The sequence below is a fragment of the Halichoeres trimaculatus genome, unplaced genomic scaffold (assembly GCF_033239565.1).
Source record: "Halichoeres trimaculatus isolate MK-OKI-2021-1 unplaced genomic scaffold, fHalTri1.1 fHalTri1_scaffold_18, whole genome shotgun sequence".
NCBI classification, from domain to species: domain Eukaryota; kingdom Metazoa; phylum Chordata; class Actinopteri; order Labriformes; family Labridae; genus Halichoeres; species Halichoeres trimaculatus.
The window spans coordinates 7,655,429-7,674,682 of record NW_027437196.1 but is presented as its reverse complement, the minus strand read 5'-3'; the positions used below and the strand labels follow the sequence as shown (position 1 = coordinate 7,674,682).

Genomic DNA, 19,254 nt, shown 5'->3' with positions numbered 1-19,254 from the left:
TCTGTTTTATCACATATATTTCAGTATACAGGCATTTTTGGACAGCTGCCTTTCTGATTTTGTGCACTTGTTAATGCTTGATGCAATGTTTCTTTAATTTTTGTTATTCTGTATTAAAAAATATCATACAAATAGATACTCTTAACAGCTTGAGGGGAAAAAAATGAATAAAAAAATCAAAAGTCCTACAGTAAGTTCTGTAACTGACACTAATGTATCTTGCACTACATCATCATAGGTGTGACTTTTATGGCTCCGCATTCACAGCCAGTCAGACTTGAGGACACATAATCTTTGAAATATTCAGAGGATAGAGGCCTCCGACTGAAAGCAGAGAATAGTTAAACCGCACATGTCGCAGCGTTTCCATGAATAGCAGGCGTACAGGTCATTGGATACCTATGAGTAAAAGCTCTGGACTAAAAGCAGTTGTCTGCTGCTGACAGGTGACTTAATATTCTGGATACAAGTGGAAATTCTTTTCTAAATACACACAGACTGCAGACGCACTGATGATAGCGTGGTATGTTGGTCTTAACTGAACTGGGTTATGTTTTCTAATGAGGAAACAACGGATTTGAATGAATGAATTAATGAATAAATGGTAAATGAATTAATCAGCAGCTGTTTCTAATCTAATCTAATTAGAGACAGTCATCAAGCTAGAAAGACGCTTCTGTGTGATTTCTATGGAAGCCCAAAGCAGTCATACATTGCCAAATTTTCTGTGATCCAATTTTTGTCTTGGCCATCTTATTTATTTTTAATCTTTCATTGAATCTTATTACTCAAGGTGATTTTTTCACTTTATATTGTGGGCTTTGTTTTTGCCCAGCAAATTTTTGTCAAAAGTAAGTTGTTATTATTACTGACCTTTTTTATTCTTATTCCATATTTTAGTTCACTCTTCTTTTTTTCATCCCAACTTTGACACTCTGGGCATTTGACTCATGATCTTAAAAAATAGCTCAAATTTATTCATCTCAGAAAAAATAAAATGAACTGAAAATATTAAGATTCGTGACTGCTTAGGGCTTCCATACTTTTAGTACTATTTGGTTTCTTATTGCTTTCATGATATCTAAATAAATAAGGCAATTTTATTAACTATTTCTTAATCTTTATTTGACAAAGCTTCAAACAATTAAGTGAAGAACACAACAGACATGTAAGAAAAGGAAAAACAAACTATTTAAAACTTGAGTGATGCTTTTAGTAGGACAATTTTGCAAGCGTGCACACAAACAACATGTGATCTATTGGTGTTTTTCCATTCCACAGGTTTCACACTTTATTATGCAAGAGAAAACAAAAGGCTGGAAAAAGCGTTAAAGTTTTGCTAAACTTTCCAAAACTCAGGACACAAATGTAACAAAATTATGTCAGCACAACACAAAGGCTCACTCAGCATCTTATTTATGGATCCAGCAGAGCTATTTCTTACTACAGTGTGTAGTTTGTTGATCTTTTTTACTCTTACGAGCCTTCAAGAATGCTTCATACGCTCTAAAAATGTTTGATTGGCTCACATGGTACCAATCAGCCGGCTCTTGGCTGTCTGAGAGAGAAAGGTCAAAACGCCAAACCTCAAACCTTTACAACCGGCAGTCTCTGCCACGCTGGAATGCAAAGTGAGAAACACTCAAAACAGAAAAAAGATAAGAAACGCTCCTCCTGACCCAATATGAGTAAGAGAAAAGGTTTCAGATGGGGTTTGATAGTTGTCCATTGCTGGTCACCCACTGTGGAAACGCCCCCACAGGAGCTGTGTAAGAGAAAGGGTTGATGGCAGGGGTTGTGTTTATTTCAGGACAGGACTCAGATTTGGACACAGACACAGCGTAGCACGCCGATCCAGAAACACCGAAGCTGTGCTCTGGAACAGTTGCGCTCTGGGAAACCGGAACGGAGGAGGCGCCGCTGGTGCCGGTCACGGCGGCGTTAGAGGGAGCAGAGTGGTCATTTTCAGCTGTCTCTGTGGTGGCTGGGCAGGCGGGTGGAAGTGGCGTAGAAGTGAGGTCACGTAGCTTGTTGTGTAAAGTGCTCAGGGTGACGGGAATGGACAAACACCTGGAGGACAACACAGAGTGGGAAGAGATAGAGAATAATTTTCCACAATGCTGATTTACTCCTTAGAATAGTTTTTGGCTGTTTTGCATCATCAGTCCAAGAGCTTTGAAACTCTTAGGAAAGATATAAAGAAATTTGTCTTAAAAACATCAATTTATGTTTAATTAAGAACTCTTTTTGCGGAATAAAATAAAGTTTGACACAAATTTTTATAGCCATACCTCTTCACAATGTCAGACATGTATCGATCCAAGGAGGGGTCCCACGTCTCGACTCCGTACAAAGTGCACGCAATGTGATGAGGATCAGAAACATTCACCAACACTTTAACACAAAAAAGCAAGAAAATGAATTTAAGTCATCCGATGAGGATTATTGGGCAAATGTGTTGCATAAATTTAACCCAATCATATTACATTAATACAGACAAAACAAAAACAAAAGCACTTTTGGGAACCAGTGTAAAAAAAAGGATGTCATGGCCATGAGCATTAATCCTGAGATGCTTCTTTAAAGATGCTATGAGAAGGATCTGTTTTGATTGCACTCCCTCGCCACCTTGTGGCCTGGAGTCTCCGCACACTGTGGTAAATTACTCTTGGCAAGGCGTGTGTTTGTTTTGGAGTTAAATGGAGATTAGATCAAAACAAATTTTCTTTGTTCAAGACAAATTTCTACTAGATAAGACACGCTGAGGTAAGGTATTTATCAGCCCAAGCTAAAGGCTAATTAGCCTTTAGCTCGGGCTGTACCACTCTCTTGTTTAGCTTTCTTCTGCTCCTCTGTCCTTTTTCTGTCTGACAGTTAGGCTCCTGTGTCCACCATCACTACAAAATTAGTCATAGAAATTGTTTTAAGCAAAGAAAAACACAGATCTGTCTTGTCACTACTAAACTTCGTCAGCTGGCGTGGTGTTGTTATAGAGACCTAGTCCTGCCATAGATCAATCCTGTCCTGGACAACCTTAACTGGAAGCTAAGAAGTAGCAATTTAAAATAACCTGTAACCAGAAATATTGGCACTGATAATCTCATTTTTTAGTGTGGATTACAATCAGATATATTTCTATAAGGGAGACTTTTCAAGATCACTTTCAAACTCCTTACAGCCCCTTTAAGAAACCTTGTCTAGACTTTAAAAAATAAAAACACTGGAAAATAAATAAAAATGCTCACAAACAGCAAGGGAGTCAGCTCCTGGTCGCTGGAAGGTCACAGAGAAGCGACTCTCAGATTCGGGAAGGACTTCAAAATGCAGGTCACAAACCAAACCTAACAGAAAATTCACCCACAGAAGAGTCATGTACAAAAAGTTCACTTCTGTCTGATTTGTCTGATGTTTATTATCTTCCTACCTGTTCCCTCACACTGAGAACTCAAACAGCTCCCCAGCAGGGTGTTGATAATGCACTGATGCCGGAGCAGCTCCAGCAGAGCGGGGACATGGGCCGGGTGCGTAAAGGGGATGCTGTCGATCACAGCTGCTCTGTGGGGAGGTTCACTCCACGCGGCTCCAGGTAGAGCGTAACTGTGTGTCACAGCAGCAGGAAGATACTAGAAAGGAAGGTTTGCGTACGTCACTACAAATGACATCTGCTTGGTTTTAAAAGTGTTGATGTTAAAGCAAAACATACAACTCTAAAAATAGCATCCTGTTCATCTGACAGCTGTGTGTTTGCACTTGAACGCCTCATCAGAAGCTTGGGTAATGGTGCCCACTGCAGGCCAACATCTGGTATGGCCACATCTGTGAATATCACCGAACAGAAAGGGATGAAATAAAGTCATTTCATGCATTTTTTTTAATAATCAAAGCATCCCTACCTGTAATGTGGGTGATCCTGTGAACAAAAGACGGCAGCATTGGTATCGCAGGCTGCAGTTTAAGCAGAAAGACTGCCGGCACTGTCTCACACGGCACGTTACTCAGTGGCAGGAACTCTGGGAAACTGCCACAGGACGTAATTCGAAACACTGCAGGTATTCACATTCTCCACAGGGTGCAAAGGGAACGGTGTCCCACTGAGTGACAGATTAAAAAGTGACGCGTTACCCCTGAGAGTCCAGCTGTGCAGGCTGTGTGATCACAGACGCCATCTGAAGCATGTGAGTCACTTCACTGTTTCCCACTGTCACCTGGGCTGAATGAATGGCTCTCTCTGTCTCCATCACTTCTTTAAATCAAGAAGAACCCACAACACTTGAGACTTTCTTTGACACCCGAAGGAGGCAAGAAATCACATTATATCCAGCAGCTTACGTTGGTCTGACATCTTCACGTCATCATTAGGATTAATGTAGAACTGGATGGTCAGAGGACAATCTGGAATAAATAAAATTCAGTTTTAACTGTGGCGGGAAAAAAGAAACACGTGAGGATTCAAGTTTTTGTGTTATTTACCTTCTTTCCCAGCTATCAGACAACCAGTCCAGCCGTGGTTGATCATTTCCACAGCAGTACTGAAGTCGTTTTGTGCCCTAAAGATAACAAATTCTTGATTACATTCCAGCTAGATAAATAAATAGCCAGTATAATTTAGAGTGCAAAGGTAATCTGAGACTTGACTTTGTAAACGACTTTAATTCCCTAATTACATATTGCAGAAAAAAGTCAGACAACTTTGAAAAAGGAAACTTTTTCCTGCTTGAAATAACCAGACATTGACATTTTTTCCCAAATTGTCTCCATATCCAGCATCACAGAATGTTGGCAGTTGTGATGTCAGGTAGAAATGACTTGATAAAAAAACTAAATTTAACCAAATTAACTAACAAGTTGGGGAATCATTTTTCGAATAACATCCAAAGAAAAAGGTAAATTTCTAAAAGAAATGTGAAAATTACCAGTTAATGGGTTTACCCACTTTTCCAGCTAAATTTATCTACCTTAGCATCCACCTAAATATTACACAAATCCATATCATTTCACTTACATTGAATTTATTTTTTATATATTTAGAGCCACGAACAGTACGTGTTTGATATTTCTAATAAGAACAAAATGTAATTTAACATAAATCCTGGACAAAAATAATTAGGTAAATTAAGCTAATTTTATGCTAGCTACAGGTACTTAGCTTAGTTTTAATTCAAATTGTAGTAAAACACTTTTAAACAAGTGGCAGTTGTTACTTAATGGAGCCGAAGTCTGACAGTGGTTTAAACTTATACTGAATAGAAGCAAAATTACAAAGTAAAGGTAGCTGAATTTTAGCTTTTTGTTTTAGCGCAACTCTTTTTTTAAGATGTAATTTATTTTCTTTAGAAGCAGCAGAAATTCTTCACATTTATAAAAGGTTAATGTAGTTAGGCTTGAAAAATAAAAATGTAAACTTAGAAAGCGTAAGCCATGTACTTAGACTGCTAAGTTTAGCTAGCTAACTTCAAGCTAGCTAAATTTGGCTACCTTATCTTCCATGCTAGCTTTCAAAGTATATCTCACTTATAACAAGCATCATTTACTTATGATTATTAAGCCAAGATCAGTAAATACCATTGAAAAATAAAATGAAACCAATGCTGTTTTTAAATTTCTACCATTCACTTCATTTTAAGCCAGCCAAGGTTATGCTAGCTAAACTTTCACCAAAACATCAGTCAAAAGCTATCCTTTTTAAAATTGAAAACAAGCAATTATTTATACATATAATTCATATTTCTTAAATTGAAGCAGGCCACTAATTGTTATTCATTCACTTAACAAACACGGAAAAGTATAAGTTTTCATTCCTTGTTGCTTCTTACCTTTGCAGATCTGACATTTTCTGCAAATCCTTCCCCAGGTATTGCAGAGATGCTAATAGTTTTAATTTGGCTTCACTGAAAAAAAAAAAAAAAAACATTAGATAAAGCAAAAATAATGGTGGTGAAATAGTATTTTAAAAAATTAGTAAATACTTGTCCCCGGGGATGTTGTACTGGTTGTAGAGGCCTTCCAGCTTCACAGCAAACTCTGTGAAATTTTGTGACCTGTGCCAAGATTAATTTTTTAAGATAAATATTAAGAAAATATTTATCTGTTATAATGTATGGTATAACTGCACAGCAAAATTTACAGTAATTCACATGCTTACCTCAACAGCTGAAGAAAGGACTCACTAGGCTGTAAGACCAACAGAATTCATCATTTTTTGAAAAAAAAAAAAAGAGAGAGGGGGGCAATATATGTAACAAAACATGAAATGCTTACAACAGGGGATCCTCCATGTGGCGCTACTTTTACCTCCATCACCCCGCCACATGGCGGCAACACCACCTCCAGGTAGAAGAGATCTGCAGTCAGGTAGCACGTGGCTTCAGTAATGTGAAAACCCATCCTAAGACACAGAAGCAATTGAATCATGAATATATATATATATATATATATATATATATATATATATATATATATATATATATATATATATATATATATATATATATATATAATTGGCTCAAGCCTCCAGTCTATAAAGTTAACAGCAAATGAAGGTGAAGTGTACCGTTGTTGTTTGGCAATGGTTTCCAGACGTGACTTGATGGTGCTCATAGAAGACACTGAAACAAACAGACCAAGTTACTCCAGAGTAAAATGAAATATATGTACTAAAAAGAATACATTCAGAATTATGCAAATGATTTTTTTTCTACCACAAAAAACTTCCTGGAGCCTTTCCAGAGATCTAACCAGCGGCTCACAGGGTTTGGATTCATCTCTGGATTTGTCCTATTGGTGGGCAAAAAGCAGAAAAACAACAATGGAGCACTTGTGTGACAGTGTCCTCCTTGTGTAAACAGTCTCCAGCCCTTCCCAAAACACAGACACCCTGCAAAGTTGGGTGTAGTCACTTGCACGCTTTGCTCTCTGGGATGTTTTCATGTATGAAAAATACATCACATATTTTCAGCAGGGTAAGTCCGGTCCAAGAAAAGTCCTCTTCCTCGACTCGCCCCAGCTGCCTTATCCTTTTTGGACCACACATTGGTTTGGACCACCAAGTAATCTTTACTAGACTCAAGAGAGTGACCACTGCCAAGCTCCACTTTGTATTAATCCACAAGTATTATCTGCTCTGCTGCTCCACCCATGACAAATCTCACAAAAACTAACACACTCTTACATTACGTCAGCATATAAGTCAGTATAGTGGTGCAACACACTTTATCACCTGATAAATGTAAAATAGCAAGTGTAAGTGGCCTCTTTTTTCATATTTAAGAATGAAAACAGAGGTTTTTGGCTGTAAATACTGCAAAAGCAAATGATGATAGAGAAAAGGTAGTGATGTTAGTGCCAAAGCAACAACAACACAACCTAGAACAACTTTAAAAAGCTGCCCACACACACTCCGCTGTGTGGTTGAAGTGCATCCAAGTCACAGTTGATGCATGGCCTGCTGATCCAACAACAAAGCCCAGTGTGTTTCAAGATAGATGATCTCATTATCAGTGCATCACCACACCAGTTCCTGATTTGAAGCACATCATCATATTAGAGAGGCCATCCACCAAATGTCTAATAACTTTAATTGAGGTAGGCGTATTTTTTTCTGCTCAAATACTTACCACATAGCAGGATGTAGTGGAATATATATGAGCTCCATATAGTGGAAAATAGTGAGGTGTAATTATAAATTATGCACTTGTATAAAACAATGGATCAGTCTTACCATGCATCTTCGCACAAGCTGAAAGGTTTCATTCCATGGCTTCTCAGCAAATTTCAAGTGTAGGTCAGAAATTATTGACTTTGCCTTCATAACTTAAAGTAAAATTAACAAAAAGAAAAATAAAAAAAGGGGAAAAAGAAAAAGTAGCATTATCCTCCACCACTTTACAATTAATGTTCAATTTTTGTCAACTTTTACCTTACAACTTTGCATTTCTAGGACACAAATTCATTTTTAACACAGAGTTGGAATTAAGTAAAAAGTATGCTGTCAGTTAGGTAAAATGAAGGCTCATTCCAACCAAAAATTACCTTTTTTTTTTTAAGGTTTTCGCGTTTTCTGCCTCGACAAAAGAGCTCTCCTGCGACAAACGTGAAAACATTTATGAGCGTTAGCTAATTATTCAATTATCACCAGATTATCACCCATGTTGAATCTGTTTCTTTAAGTTATATTAACGTTGTATCACATGCAAGTAAAAAAGGTGTTGCATAACTGTTGAGGATATATTATAAAAGTAAGAAATTAGTGCAATATATACGGGAAAAAAAGTGAAACTGAGTGTTGTCTACTTCTCCCAGGCGGGCGGGCGTTGTCAGACGGAGCCAAGCCCACAGGACGTGCAGTCAGTCAGCCTGCTGCTAACAGCTTCCAGCTCAGTCTCTGGAGTTAGCTCGAGAGCTAGCCATGAGCTAACAAGCAGCTAGCTGAGTCTTTTCATTTTGCCTCCATATTTCAACCAACTGTCAAGTCGAGCCTGTGTGGACACTGTTTAATACAACCGGTAGGTGATGTTTCTAACACATATCTCGCTGTTCTTGCGCTCACTCTTGGTTGTGTTTGCTCTTTTATCTCCTTTCATCATTTCAGTTGTGATTAGCTGCTTGTTATCGATGCTAGGCTTTTTTTGCATGTCCACCCTAGCTGGCTAGCGAGGGAGCTGTCGAAGAAACATCTGTTGAAATGATTCAGATGTTTAAGATTTGTCCTTTATGTTTATCTCATTTTAATCTGAGCGATGTTGAACTTTCATCGACGTTAATTATCGGTCAGGTGACTTTAACGGTTAGTTAGCTTATTAGCTACGTCGCCCACTGTATCCAACCTGCTACCTGCTGTTGACATGTCAACGGCTAACTTGCCAATAAATAAACATGCCAATTATGATACCTGGTGCTATAATATGTTGTTAAAATCGTAGTTTGCAGTGGTCTGCTGAGTGTGCAGCCCATAATTATTGTTAACGTGCGTGGTTTTTAACGTTACAGTCACCAATTACATGATCTTCCGTCACACTTGTTTCGCGGGTATGATGACACACCTAATTATAGTTCCACCTCAGGAAGACGTCATCTTTTTAAACTTAAATAACCATTATCACCGAGTATTTATCTCTTAATTAAGCTTTACTTGTGTCTACTCTGGTCTCTTGAAGGCTGCAGTGTTTAATATGGCAAACATTTCAAGTTTCCTAACTCGATAACTAACATATGGGTGACCATATAACACCCAGGTACCTGGGTAGTAAACACACCTTAACTGATCACGGGTGTGTCAGGAGGCCTTTGACTGGGGTGGCCACTAACTCACACATGGATGGCAAATTATATTATTTTTCAAAGACTGCTTCCACTTGTGACCAAGGGTTGACATTAAGCCACAATTCAAGATCACTAACCCTGTCATTGTACACATTTGCTGTCAGTCAGTTACTAGGCTGAGGTAGCAGAGCTGATTTATTTATGTGGTACAATAGGGTACATGTCCACGACACCCAAGCAAAACTGCCTTGTCACTTGTGAACTCAACTAAGTCATCCTCAGGTCTTATAGTGCTATTGTAGTACACCTAATATGTACACACATGTATACGCATACATGGCTAATGTGGCTCAAGAACTGTTACATCACCCTGTCTTTGACAAGCTTGTGTCACAGTTTAAAATTCAAGTGTACGTTCAACAGTAACGGGATAAAATACTTATTCAAACTAAACTTTTCAGAAAAAAAACATGCCCATAAATCCACATTATGAGAGGTAATAATAGTGAAAAAACCATGTTGGACAAATATTTAGTTAATTTGTATTTTCATTTCAATATTTGACCCATGTTCCATCCGTTCAAATGGAGGAAGCAGGAAATATGACCTATACAGCAGCCAGATTGATTTCCAACTCAGGAAATAAAGTCAAAAACCAACAGTTGAGGATTTTGAGGAGGTCAGTCAGGAGTTTTGTAATGAGCCACCTTGTTGACACGCCCCTGCCAAGCTAGTGTTTGAGTGGTTAAGTCGAAGGATGTTTCTTTGGCAGTGAGTTGTAATATCGACTTTAGGGGCTCGGACCTCTTTTTGTTAATAGAATAGAATAGAATAGAATAGAATAGAAAATACTTTATTTATCCCCGAGGGGAAATTCAGGAGTCACCGCAGCATTTAAGAAAACAAAAGTAAGAAAGAGTATAGAAAGTGCAAAAAGGTCCATAAGAAATTAGATGACGACATCCCGTCCACCACTCGTCCACCACTCTCCAGCCCAGCCAGTCTCCACCTCCACAGGGTCCAGGACTGAGCCTCCCCAGCAGTCTGTTCAGTCTCTGTCTCCTGGATCCTGTCTGCTCACAGCAGGCGAAGCTCCTCCATTGTGGCGCCGGCGTCCGATGTCAGCCACGTCCGTGAACAGCATGATGCTGCTTGATTAGCACAGCTAGCTCGTCCATCCCCCGGGGCTAGATCCCACGTTCCCAACAACGATGGATGGAAGGACAGGTCCACGTCTTCACCTCCCAGCTCACATCCGAGAACCAGCACGTCGTCCTCACCTCCTCCTCCTCAGCTCAAGGGAAATCATCAAGCCCTACACTAGTTAGCATTGGCATGCTACAGGCTGCTAACAGCTAATTTCGCATGTAAACAATACAGCCATGGTTACATGTAGGATCTCCAGACAAACACAGGAGAAAAGTAGTAAAAATATCGCCGAAGCCACAAAAAGTTTGGTGTCCGTGACCGACAATGAACCATACAAAGTAATGATCCACTCCAAATACAAAGATTACGAAAAAAAGACAAAAATAATTACAAGAAACGGACAAAGACGAGAAAGCTGCTGCAACAGGCAGCTACTTGGGTAGCGCCTCTAATTTGTATATAGGCCGACTGGCTGCATTCCCATCCTCATCCCCAGTCCCAGGAGGCTGTGATCAGCATTAACACACTCTTGAGGACTTCATGGTATCCCTGTTGTCCTCTTTGACAGTCTGCTATGGGAAAATGACTTACTAATAGCTTTGGCATATGTCACATTTTATCCGTTCCAAAGGTTTGGAAAATACTGCCGGACGCTTTAAAAACAGGTCATATTTCTTTGCTAAATTGCTTTCACAGGTTTGTCTTGTGTAAGTGGAATTTGACTACTCTTTGTTTGACATGGTGTACACAAGTTAAGTTGGTGTTTGCATATGTCGTGTACCTTGTTACTTCAAGGCTGCCAGAGGCAATGTTTTCCCTGTGCCTGTCACTGTGTGACACATCCAGCATGTGAAAGTTGGCAGTAAAAATAGCATAAAGTAGTATCCTCAGTGTCTCATTTAGCTTCATGCTGATCTTCAAAGTAAACTGTGCAGCAGATTGTTTTATACATTTTCATTTTTCGGTTTCGCTGTGTACATCTTTTAAGGCAACTTGCAAAGATTTGGAGCAGTGTTTCATCTTGTGTTGTGTTCAAAGGGGACAAATCATGCTGATGCCTGATTTAATACTTACATATAATAAAATAAATTTGAAAACAAGACTTTTCACCCCCTGAATTTTCAAAAAATTAGATATTGTATTTTTTCTGATATCCTAGAACGAGATTTGATGCCTTTGAAAATAGGTCATTGCCAGTTGGCCGCGAGATTTCAACCTTCGTGATGACACGAGGATCCTTTCTTTTTATTGGAGTAATCTGATAAAGCAGCTCCTCCTCTGTGATGTCGGTTAGTCACACCGCCACAGAGGGATACACCCACCAAGAGCTGACTGACTGAGTACTGGATGCAGGGACTCTGCTCTGCTGAGCAGCTCGGCTTTACATGGTGAATTAGCAGTTAAAACACTGTAGTTTTAGCAGACGTCGTTTCAACGAGATCTTCAGAATGGCCTAAAATGAGGATATTGAGAACGCTATTGTGGGGCAATGAAGGAACTAAATGACTTTTACTGAGGGCAGAAATGCTTTACAGGCATCCTAGTCTGGCATAGTGAAAAGGAGAAACAAGCATGATATGTCCCCTTTAAGCACCAGGCTTCTAGACTGTGGTGTTGCAGTCGATCAAAGTTTATTTGACACTAGGTAGGAGAGAAGTGAGCACAGTGTAAGTAGATCCAGCATGAGCACTGAGCAGAGGGAACCTAGAGGAACTGATTTTATTGAACCCTGTATCATGATATGTATCAGATTCAAGTTTCACACTACAGGCCTACATAAGAGCAAGAGCAAGATCAGGGCAAGAATAACAGTTGTGAATTTGTACATTTGTGAGGATAAAGTCATAAAATTTGTTAGGATAGAGTCCTATATTTTTGAATATAAAACCATAAATTTGTGAGGATAACTTCTAATATTTTTGAGGATGGCATTGTAAAAGTGAGGAATAATTGAAACCATTGATGAAAATGTCACAAATTAATAAGGACAAAGCCTGAAACTTGTGAGGACAAAATTGCACACTTCTGATGATTGATCAAAATTAGAGAAGACAAAATCCAAAATTTGTAAGGATGGGTTAAAAACATGTGAGGATGAAGTCTAAAATTTGTAAGGATCAGTTACAGACTTGTGAGGGTAAAGTTCTAAAACATATTAGGATAAAATCCAAAATTTATTAAGGTAAGTTGAAACTTTTTCAGGATAAATTCTAAAATTTGTCTGGATCACATCTAAAACTTAACAAAGATAATTTAAAACTTGTGACCGTCTTAAATTTGAAAGGATATAGTCTCAAACTTTTGAGAATAACATCCCAAAGTTGTGAGGATAATATTGAAAATTTGTGATGTCAGTAGGAAATTTGTGAGGACAAAGTCCAAAATATGTTGGGATAAATTTATAAAAGTTTAAGTGATGAATTCCTAAAATTTTAAGAATTTAACTACATTTGTGAGGATAAATTTATAAGAATTGATGTGAGCTTGTGTGGATAACTTCTAATAGTATGATTAGTTACAACAGTATGGCTTTGTTCCTGTAAATTTCAGTCTTAATGTCGTTAAATGTATTTCCAGTTCCTCTCTTTAACGTACAACCTGACCCTATCACTGTGTGGTTTTATGATGAAATCCCAGCACAAATGACATTCATCTGGTTATATTTATGAGAGTTTCACAACCGCTGTATCTTTATTAGCAGCCACAAAATCGTTCTGCTGACTTATCACGACAGGGACGAGCGGTAATAAAAATTACTGGTTATGAAGCAGTTTCTCAACATCCAGCAGTTCATTTCCTCATTTTATACGGCTGTAATCTCAACCAGGTAGAGGAAATAATCTCCTGCTTCTCATTTGTAGTCTGACGGCAGTTTCCATTAGACACAATAATGGCTTTGCAATGGAACTGCTGAGATGTAAGCTGGAGCCTCTGAGATGATGATGAAACCCTAGAATTTCATCTTTTTTTTCTCTTCTCCACAGGACTGAACGATCTTCATTTCACAATCCTTCCCTCCACTTTGAACTCTTTCACCTTTACACTCGGACATCTCGCCACACAGAGCCATGGCAGCTGCTAAGCCAAAAGGGCAGAACTCTCTAGCCCTGCACAAAGTCATCATGGTGGGCAGTGGCGGGGTGGGGAAGTCGGCGCTCACTCTTCAGTTCATGTATGATGAGGTGAGTGGAAACCGTCTCAGGAGTTGAAGAAAAATTCTCCTGTTGTTTTAAAAAAGCTGATTTCCTCCTCTTTTTAAAAACCCTTTAGTTTGTGGAAGACTATGAACCGACCAAAGCTGACAGCTACAGGAAGAAAGTGGTGCTGGACGGAGAAGAGGTTCAGATCGACATCCTCGACACAGCCGGACAAGAAGACTACGCAGCCATCCGGGATAACTACTTCCGAAGTGGCGAGGGTTTTCTCTGCGTATTTTCCATCACAGAACTGGAATCATTCGCAGCAACAGTAGACTTCAGGTCTCGTATTGCTTCATTGAGACTCAGCAGGGGTTAATCATCAGCCCCTGCTGTAATGCTTCATTAATGCATGCTGTTTTGAAGCTGTATTTTCTACAATTTCCCCTCTTTCACATTATTCTCACTGCTCCTTAAGCTGTCAGTGCTAATGTAGTCGTTCCTCTGCATAATTTATGTCTGATTGGCGTTTCCTCTCCTGCAGAGAGCAGATCCTGCGAGTGAAGGAGGACGAGAACGTGCCCTTTCTCCTGGTCGGCAACAAATCAGACTTGGACGACCGACGGCAGGTCAGCGCGGATGAGGCGAAGGCACGTGCCGAGCAGTGGGGCGTGTGCTATGTGGAGACCTCTGCCAAAACCCGTGCCAATGTTGACAAGGTGAGTTTGACTAGATTAAGAAAGGCGTCCCCTGTATGACTAAGTATTGCAGTTAGAGCATGACCAGTGCAAGTTTTATGTAACAAGCATTAAAATGAAGCCCAGGGATTGTCTTTTAAAGGGATAAAAAAATCTGTGTTTGAACATGAAATAGTCCAATACTTTTTTTTCAAACTATACAACACTTGTTGAAAGACACTCAGTTTGTGAAAGTCACATGAGTTACCATATGGCTGTTAACCTGGTCTGACACCCTGCAGCAGTAGTTTACAGGTATTTACAAAAGCAATGTACAGCTAACAGCAGCTTTGTCTCTTTAGAAGATTATAAAGAGACAGTAGTATTAAAGAGGGGTTAGTGTGGGGTTTTTTCCCTAATTTTATTCTGTCCCTTTGGTACCCCTGTAGTTGCTTAACACGATTTACAGCTTGAGAAAAAAGTTTATTTTTCTTACTCTAGTGTTTCAGAAAACCCTTAGTTCAGCCCCTGTCTGAAACACTTTGTTTGAACTCCTGTCTCTTTAAAACTCCTAGCTCCATAAACCCCCTTCTCTCTGATTGGCCAGCCCTCTGGGGGCCCTTCAGGGGCATACCTCTGTATTTGAGGCCTAGGAATGGATACCTTTCACATTTGAAATGATACTGTACCAAGGCCTGGTGCCTGGCAATCTGTACCAGTACCCAACGGTACCAATTTTTGGTACGTTTTTGTGTTTATGTGGTAAAAAATATCAATTTGTTTAATAATAAAACTTTTTTTAATTGAACATATTTATTCTTCAGTATATAACCTTGCAATGCTGTGTTCATATCCAGCATGGAAAATTGCCTATTCTTCCACTCCCTCACAGTCACAAGGATGCATTTAGGTACCCAAACATTTTATATTACATTGATTTTATGTGAATTAGTACCTGGTACCACAAACAGAACTCAACCGGTACCCATAAAAGTACCTAATTCGATACCCATCCCTACTGAGGCCTGCTCCTCGAAGGTATCATAAATCAGTCAGGAGATCCCTATGTGATGGCACCTTTTTAGCAAGTCTTGTGAAGATCTCATGGAATGGACTTTTAGATCCAAAGACACAATTTATGAATAGTTTATGAATAAGTGGGGAAAGCAGAAAACCCCCACTTTAATTTTTCACAATTGATGTCAATATTCAGGCCAACATTGGTACAAGTTTCTGTTAAACTCTTGTTGATACATAGCCTCAAATATTGTTTTGATATTGTGCTAACAAGAGCCTGAAACTCTCTGTTTTCCTGTCTTCAACAGGTGTTCTTTGACCTGATGAGAGAGATCCGGGCGAGGAAAATGGAGGACAGCAAAGAGAAGAACGGGAAGAAGAAAAGCAAAAGTTTGGCCAAGAGAATCCGAGAGCGATGCTGTATTTTATAGTGGTGAAAGAGAGCAGGGCAGCTGCTTCTGTACATATACATTTCTCAGACTTTTGCATTTATTTTGTGCCGATAACCTGACCATGACTCTCTCGTGTCTCTGGCTAACAGGACATCTGACCGTGTGTCAGGGAGTAGTAAGGTGGCACTCCATACACCATTTATAGCTCTAACTTTTTATGTGCTGACACTCCAAATAATTTATGTACTCTCTTTCTCTTACTCTGACCACAGAGTGTCATAAATGGATGGTGTTTATTTAGGCCGAAGCTTGACATGAGGCGAAGCCCTGAAATGTTAAAAAAACCTTTCATTGTAAAGTTTGATGTGTATAATATATTCAGACAACTGTGCAGTTCAGAAGAAAAGAAAAGAAGTGAAAGTGTCAGAGCCACGGCTTAAACGGGGAAGTGGATTGTGGGTAGAAAATGAACGCTAAGAGACTCAGTGTCAACCCAGAATTCATCAAGTGCCACCGTGAAAATGTACACTGCACTGGTGAGTCTATGAAGCATTTGAATCTAAAATTGATGCCATTCCTGATTGTTGTTTTACATCTTATTTTAAATAAGTGGCATGATTAACATTTATTTAATTTGTAACATTTTTCTATCACTTCTCTGTAAAATAAGCGCACCAACGTCTGTTTTTATCCCCCCTTTGCATCACTTTCGTCAAGTCTCCTCAAATGCACAAGCATCTACATCTCCCCTTAAATTTGTGAGGGATTTTAAAACACTTGAACTTTTTTTTTTAATCCAACATTTCAGAAGTTTTACCTCGCTGGGCTAATGACTCTCATTGCCTTTTAATTCTGCGATAATGGAATCCCTGGTGCTCTGATAAAAGGCGATTCCACAACACTACATCCTTTTTTTTTTTGTTTGAACATCAACAATTTTTATTATAAATTTTAAAAAAGAAGAAAAAAACAAGTGAAAGAACATTTAGAACACAAATTGAACACAAATTGATCTATATAGGAACAAACAGAACAATCAACCCCGCCCCAAACACACCTTCCCCTTCTTCTTTCTGCCTCTTCTCCTTCTTTGTCCACTTCCCTCATCCTTTTCTCTCTGTCTCCTCATCTCCTTTGCACTCCGCCTTAATCTCCTACATCCACCCTCCCCTTTGTCGGCTGAAACAAATATTGACCAGCCAGACGAATGGGATAAAAGCGAAACCGCCTCTTTCTCCATCCTGGGGCGAACAGCTTTTCAACACTACATCCTTTACATGCTGTCTTCAAACCTAAAGTTGATGAGACAAACTGCTTCCAGTCATTTTTTTCTAATTTCACTTATTTTGGCTCAGACTTTTAATCCCATACATTTCCAAATAGTGGTTGATTAATGGAAAGCTGAATTGAAAGACATCAACTATCAAAAATGAACACAGGCGTCCAAAAACGTTGCTCTCAGTCACCAAAGAAAAACGCTAGCTAGCACAAACAAGTGCCCACTTATTACTGGAAGTAAATGACAACTTGCTTTAGCGAGCATCTAACGAAAGCACCTGGTGTTTGTGTACACACTACTCCTGCAAAAGTGACAGTGGTAAAGATTGAGGAAGGAATTTAACTTTGCTCTGATAGGCCTGGGAAGTGACGCAACAAACGGAGGGTTTACTAATTCATGTACAGTGCATCACTGTTGCCTCTCTGTCCATTGTGAATGTGAATAATCCCCTCTGTCCCTGCTTCCCCTCTAACTCCCATCCTGTTGCCTGTAATTGTAGGCTGCCAATGATGTGTAGAGTTTGCAGGTTGGTTGTTAACTTTCTGCTTTGTTTACCTTTTATTATTCTTTTCTTTTAAGCTAAGTGATTTTATAAAGCTGTCATAACTTCAGTCAGCATCAAATATCTTCATTTGATCTTGCTTGTGTAGAAATTTTACTGCTAAAGCCTGGTTTATACCTCTGCGTTATACCTCTGCAATACTCCTCCAAAACACATGAGGGCAGTGTGGTCTTTGTGTTCACTATTTCAGAGCAATTTTTAGCATTTTATGTTCAATTAGGGCTGATACGTGCTGTTGTTCCTCATTTAGCAACAATTACAAGGAAAGGTCAAGAGGAGATGAAGTGTGCGGCAATTCCCGAAATGTTGGACGATAGCAGGATACCACTCAGTAGACCAATCACAGGGCTTGTGGTCTGCAATGTTGTGATGTTTAGTTAAATTTGTCGAGGGGAGCATGTCAAAAAAGAGCTGAGCAGACCTTTGTTGTAGGCCTTTTTGTCAATTTTTTGCAGAAGTATGAACCAGGCTTAATGAGTACAAATTGAAGCAGTGTAAATCAATTGGCAAAATGTGATGACCAAACCACACTGTGAAATCTCCCCCCACAGTCACATGGTTTCGCTTTATTACTGAGCCACTTTTTTTAAAATCAAAAGCTTTCAATTCATTCAAAAGACCGTTAGAGGTTGTTTTCACATTTCACCATCATCAAGTACCAGTCTTTGTTTTAATATTGAAGAACTCCCTCAATCAACAGGATGCCCAACTCTGGAGTCTATGCAAAAGTAAATGTTGTAATTGCAAAGTACAGCATCAATTTAAGACTGAGTAAAGTAGAAAATTTCAGAAAATCCTGTTTTACATTTCAAAATACCTTTTGTCTCATAGGCTTTGGTAGTACACGGACACTAAATAGTCCATTTCCTTATCGTGGGGTTTGTTTCATCATGTAGACCGACTAGGAAGTGGAAGTAGACATTGTGAAGCTCTTGTTCTCCTCATTTCCTCTCAGTACTCTTCCTTTTAGAACCAGAAGTGACCATATTTGGACGTCAGGGTTGATATGCACTGTTGGGTCTTTAGATATACAGTGAAAGCAACTTGGTAGCCACACTCTAAAATATTATATCCCCATGTATAAAAGATGAATTCAATAGAGCAACTGAAGATGGTTGCCAATAAAATAACTGACCTGGGAATCTGGGTAATCTGGTATCAGTCATACTTCTGTTTGTAATCAGTTAAGACTTCCCCTGCTGGCTGTAAGCGAGAATGCAGGTGTAAAGCACCTCATCTTTACTTCTGCAACCAGAAGCTACTAACTTCAACTTTATTTTCAGATTATGACTCTGTCATAGTTTTTTTTCTCGACAGTAATGAATAAGAAAGTCCGATGCATTTCTTTATAACTGAAAAGCACACAGTAAAGAGCTCAAAGATGAGGAACCCAAACTGTCAGATGGTATCAGAACACTTGAAAGGTAGTCTGAGTTGATATGTTTTAAGGGCTAACCTCCAGAACACTATACAGAGACAGAAACACCCCTGAAAGTTAAAGTGAGCAGTGGAGAAAACTGACATTGAGTGTAAGGATAACAGTCTGTCATTAGCTTATGACCGTAACATTAACCCCTGTGTGTCCTCATTGTTGACGACTGCAGAAGCTACTATACTCAAAGTGACCACCGTAGTGCTTGCTTTCTCCAGCATTGGTTAAACACTGTCTGTTCTTATTTCACTGCTTTTTTGAAAGCAGATATTTTCTTCATAATTCTAATTTTCTTTGTCGTCTTCTATGGTTTAACAGGCTTGATGGCCCATTTATTTTCAGAGGGATTAA

At 39.2% G+C, this 19,254-nt stretch overlaps 2 protein-coding genes across 4 annotated transcripts; one reads left to right on the top strand and one right to left on the bottom strand.

Annotated features, from left to right (window-relative positions):
- Positions 1-1,200: 1,200 nt before the first annotated feature.
- med1l (mediator complex subunit 1-like) lies at positions 1,201-9,006 on the bottom strand. Of its 3 annotated transcripts, none has more exons than XM_074693907.1 (17): positions 8,888-9,006; positions 7,718-7,809; positions 6,699-6,774; positions 6,551-6,605; positions 6,259-6,385; positions 6,143-6,171; positions 5,967-6,038; positions 5,814-5,888; positions 4,471-4,547; positions 4,330-4,392; positions 4,123-4,243; positions 3,894-4,018; positions 3,704-3,816; positions 3,425-3,623; positions 3,246-3,341; positions 2,292-2,394; positions 1,201-2,070 (listed from the first exon to the last, which is right to left on the bottom strand). In XM_074693907.1, exons 2-17 carry the CDS (start codon positions 7,805-7,807, stop codon positions 1,704-1,706), a joined length of 1,788 nt encoding a protein of 595 aa, XP_074550008.1. In that variant the 5' UTR covers positions 7,808-7,809; positions 8,888-9,006; the 3' UTR covers positions 1,201-1,703. The 3 variants fall into 3 exon arrangements, with proteins under 3 accessions (XP_074550008.1, XP_074550010.1, XP_074550009.1); XM_074693909.1 differs by having other exon boundaries at positions 4,123-4,240; XM_074693908.1 differs by lacking the exon at positions 8,888-9,006 and adding an exon at positions 7,916-7,991.
- Positions 7,487-18,743, top strand: ralaa (v-ral simian leukemia viral oncogene homolog Aa (ras related)). Its single transcript, XM_074693912.1, has 6 exons — positions 7,487-7,581; positions 8,299-8,501; positions 13,392-13,589; positions 13,678-13,886; positions 14,089-14,263; positions 15,547-18,743. The coding sequence occupies exons 3-6, from the start codon at positions 13,476-13,478 to the stop codon at positions 15,667-15,669; spliced, it is 621 nt and encodes a 206-aa protein (XP_074550013.1). The 5' UTR covers positions 7,487-7,581; positions 8,299-8,501; positions 13,392-13,475; the 3' UTR covers positions 15,670-18,743.
- The last annotated feature ends 511 nt before the right edge of the window (positions 18,744-19,254 follow it).

Excerpts from the sequence above, each read along its gene's own strand:
- med1l (XM_074693907.1), bottom strand. The coding sequence starts at position 7,807 with ATGAAGGCAAAGTCAATAATTTCTGACCTACACTTGAAATTTGCTGAG. Across the intron at positions 5,889-5,966 it reads TACAACATCCCCGGGGACAA|TGAAGCCAAATTAAAACTAT; the intron begins GTATTTACTAAT and ends TTTTTTTTTCAG. Across the intron at positions 3,342-3,424 it reads TTCTCAGTGTGAGGGAACAG|GTTTGGTTTGTGACCTGCAT; the intron begins GTAGGAAGATAA and ends ATTTTCTGTTAG.
- ralaa (XM_074693912.1), top strand. The coding sequence starts at position 13,476 with ATGGCAGCTGCTAAGCCAAAAGGGCAGAACTCTCTAGCCCTGCACAAA. Across the intron at positions 13,887-14,088 it reads GCAGCAACAGTAGACTTCAG|AGAGCAGATCCTGCGAGTGA; the intron begins GTCTCGTATTGC and ends CCTCTCCTGCAG. Across the intron at positions 14,264-15,546 it reads CCCGTGCCAATGTTGACAAG|GTGTTCTTTGACCTGATGAG; the intron begins GTGAGTTTGACT and ends TGTCTTCAACAG.